A 2,762-nucleotide genomic window follows, 5' to 3' on the forward strand; every position below is an offset into this window, starting at 1 on the left:
GGGTATGTCAGGCATTTACAACTCAATGGATGTTTGACACAATAAGGATGAGCACAAGACGCAAGAAAAAATTCTAGGTGGATAGAGAGTGTTAAGGAAGGCTTCCTGGAGGAGGTATCACTTAAGCTGAGGCTGGGAGGACAAGTGGGAGTTAGCCAAATGTAGGAGGGTATTTCAGGTAATGGGAACATTAGGGGCAAAGTCATGGAAACAAGAGAGCAAGTGCAGGGAACTGTGAGTGGACCAGTGTGGCTTTAGGGCAGCAAGGGAGGCTGAGGGTTCATCTGATTCTTCTCCACGAGGAGTGCCTAAGGTGAGGAGGCGAACGGTCCATTTCTTTAGTCTCAACAGTGCCCACCACAGCACCTCTAACAGTTTTGGTGAACAAATGCATGGATGGATGGGTTGGTTGGTGAATAAATGAATGAATGGGTGGGTAAGTGGGTGGATGAACTGATGGATGAATAATGGATATATTAGTGGATGGATGGATGGGTGGATGGATAGATAAGGAAAATGGGTAGATTAGAATATGGATGGATGAATGGAGGATGGCTGGCTGGCTGGCTGGCTGGCTGGAGGAATGGGTTGGGGGCAGGTGGCTAAGTGGGCAGGTGGATAGATGGGTAGATGAGTGAATGAATAGGTGGATATAGGGGTGGAGAGAATGAGTGGATTGAAATATGGTTGAATGGATAGATGACTAGATGGATAGATGGGTGGAAAGGTAATTGAGTGATAGGTAGATGAGTTATTATGATACATAACTTTGCATGGTGACAGATGGTTACTAGACTTATTGTGATCACACTGTAAGGTATATAACTGTCAAATCACTATGTTGCATACCTGAAACTAAGACAATATTGTTTATCAACTATCCTTTAATAAAATTTTTTTGAAAGGATAGATGAGCTGATAAATAAGCAAATGAATGGATGGATAAATGGCTAGATGGAGGGGTGGGTGGATAGATGGGTAGGTGAACAGGAAGGTGGATAAGTGAGTCCCAGGATGGAAGGTTAGTCCACAGCCCCTGACCGACACGCTGGTTTTCCTTCCTGCTTTCTCAAGCCACCACCACCATTGTGGGCCTGCTGGTTTTCCCCACCAGCCTGGCCTCCCCATTTGCCAAGGAAGCCTGCGGTGCCTCTTCTGTGTACTACAGTGGACACTGCAAACTGGCCTGGGGCTATGGGACCGCTATCCTCAATGCAGTCCTGGCCAGCCTCCTGCCTGTGATCAGCTGTTCCCGCATGACCAAAGTTCAGGGGAGGACCATCCTCTTCTCCAATGACACTGAGAAAATCATCCTAGTGCCAGAAATAAGCAAATAAAAATTTCTCAGAAGGAGCAAAAAGAGCCCATGGTACAGCTATATGAAATCACCGCATACCCAGCTCTGCTACTTCCTTGCTATGTGATCTCAGGCAAGTCACTTCACCTGTCTGGACCTCAGTGTACTCTTCCATAAAGTGATGGGGGGACGGGTAAAATATTATTGACTCTCTCATACGATTGTTATGAGATGATGTATGTAAATAAAACACTCAGCACATTAGGCACACAGTATTCAATAGACTTTAGCTACTATTATTATAATCTTGACCTGATAGGATTGTGGTGAGAATAAAATCTTTTCATGAAAAGTGCCTAGGGTAATTCTGAGTCCATGGTTGTCACTCAAATACTACATCTTTTAATGGGCATGTGATATTCTCTCTTTCTTCCTTCCCTTTTATAACTGTTCCTCTCTTGGAGAACTTGAGAATGATTCATTTTCCCATCAAATATCTAGTAGGTGTCCCTTATATACAAGTTTGTCCCGAGTTGGGGTAGGAATGGGGAGACGGGAGTTAGGAACCTATCTCACCCTTCCAAAAAAAAATCCCACTGATATGGAAACTTCACTGTTATTTGGGGTACTTCATGATCCCATTCTGACTGCTTCTTTCAGCCTCTTTCTTGTCACTGAGGCCCAACCCCTGCACCTCTCCCTCCAGCCCCACTGAATTCCGAGCCCAAAGAAGGCCTCTTCACACCTCTACCACTTTGCATGCACTGCTATGTCTGCCAAGGATGCTGGAATCAAATCTGCTGCTTTTGCCTATCACAATCCCATTGCACTTCTTCAGGAGCAGCCCCTAAAATTCCTTTGGCAACTCATGACCTCGGCAACTCTCTGACTGCCCCAGGCTTAAAGATGGACATAGGAACCCTTCTAGCCAATCAAGCCTGGTGGGAATGATTGGTTGAGATGGGGATGGATGTGTATAAGCCAGCAGGGAGGAGAGTGACACCATGAGATGGACAGAGGTGGAGTGCTAAGGACTTCCTCTGAACACCTGGATCTAACCATGCCTGCTCTCCTACCTGCAGGAGACATAGTCACAGGCAGCTCTAGGCTGGCATCCCCCAGCTTGGCTGCAGCAGAAGAAAGAGTAAGCTTCCTCCTTTCTTGGTATATATAAATCTCAGGGAAGGTATCTGATTAGACAGAACTGGGTCATGTGCCTACCTCTTGGGGGAGGGGCAAGTCAGCCATTTCACCGGAAGGCCATGGTTATAGTGAAAGAGATAGTTCTCCTGAAGATGGGAGAAGGTGCTGGTACTAGAACAGTGGAAGGAGGCTAGGCAGGCAAAAACATTCAAGGCCCAAATCTCTCTTTAAGGGAGGCTTTATTATCCCCATTTCACAGAAGTGAAAACTGAGGTTCAAGGAGGTAAAGTCACTTGCCCAAAGCCACATAGTTAATCAGCAG

At 46.0% G+C, this 2,762-nt stretch overlaps 1 protein-coding gene across 1 annotated transcript in view; it reads left to right on the plus strand.

The window, feature by feature from the left end:
• TMEM211 (transmembrane protein 211) overlaps positions 1-1,337 on the plus strand; it is a 3,607-nt gene extending 2,270 nt beyond the window's left edge. Inside the window, exon 3 of the mRNA XM_011374657.1 lies at positions 1,075-1,337. Within this exon, the coding sequence (XP_011372959.1) occupies positions 1,075-1,337 (263 nt within the window). The remainder of the gene's footprint in view (positions 1-1,074) is intronic.
• Positions 1,338-2,762: the final 1,425 nt, after the last annotated feature.

This window comes from Pteropus vampyrus, unplaced genomic scaffold (assembly GCF_000151845.1).
Source record: "Pteropus vampyrus isolate Shadow unplaced genomic scaffold, Pvam_2.0 Scaffold251, whole genome shotgun sequence".
Taxonomy (NCBI): Eukaryota; Metazoa; Chordata; class Mammalia; order Chiroptera; family Pteropodidae; genus Pteropus; species Pteropus vampyrus.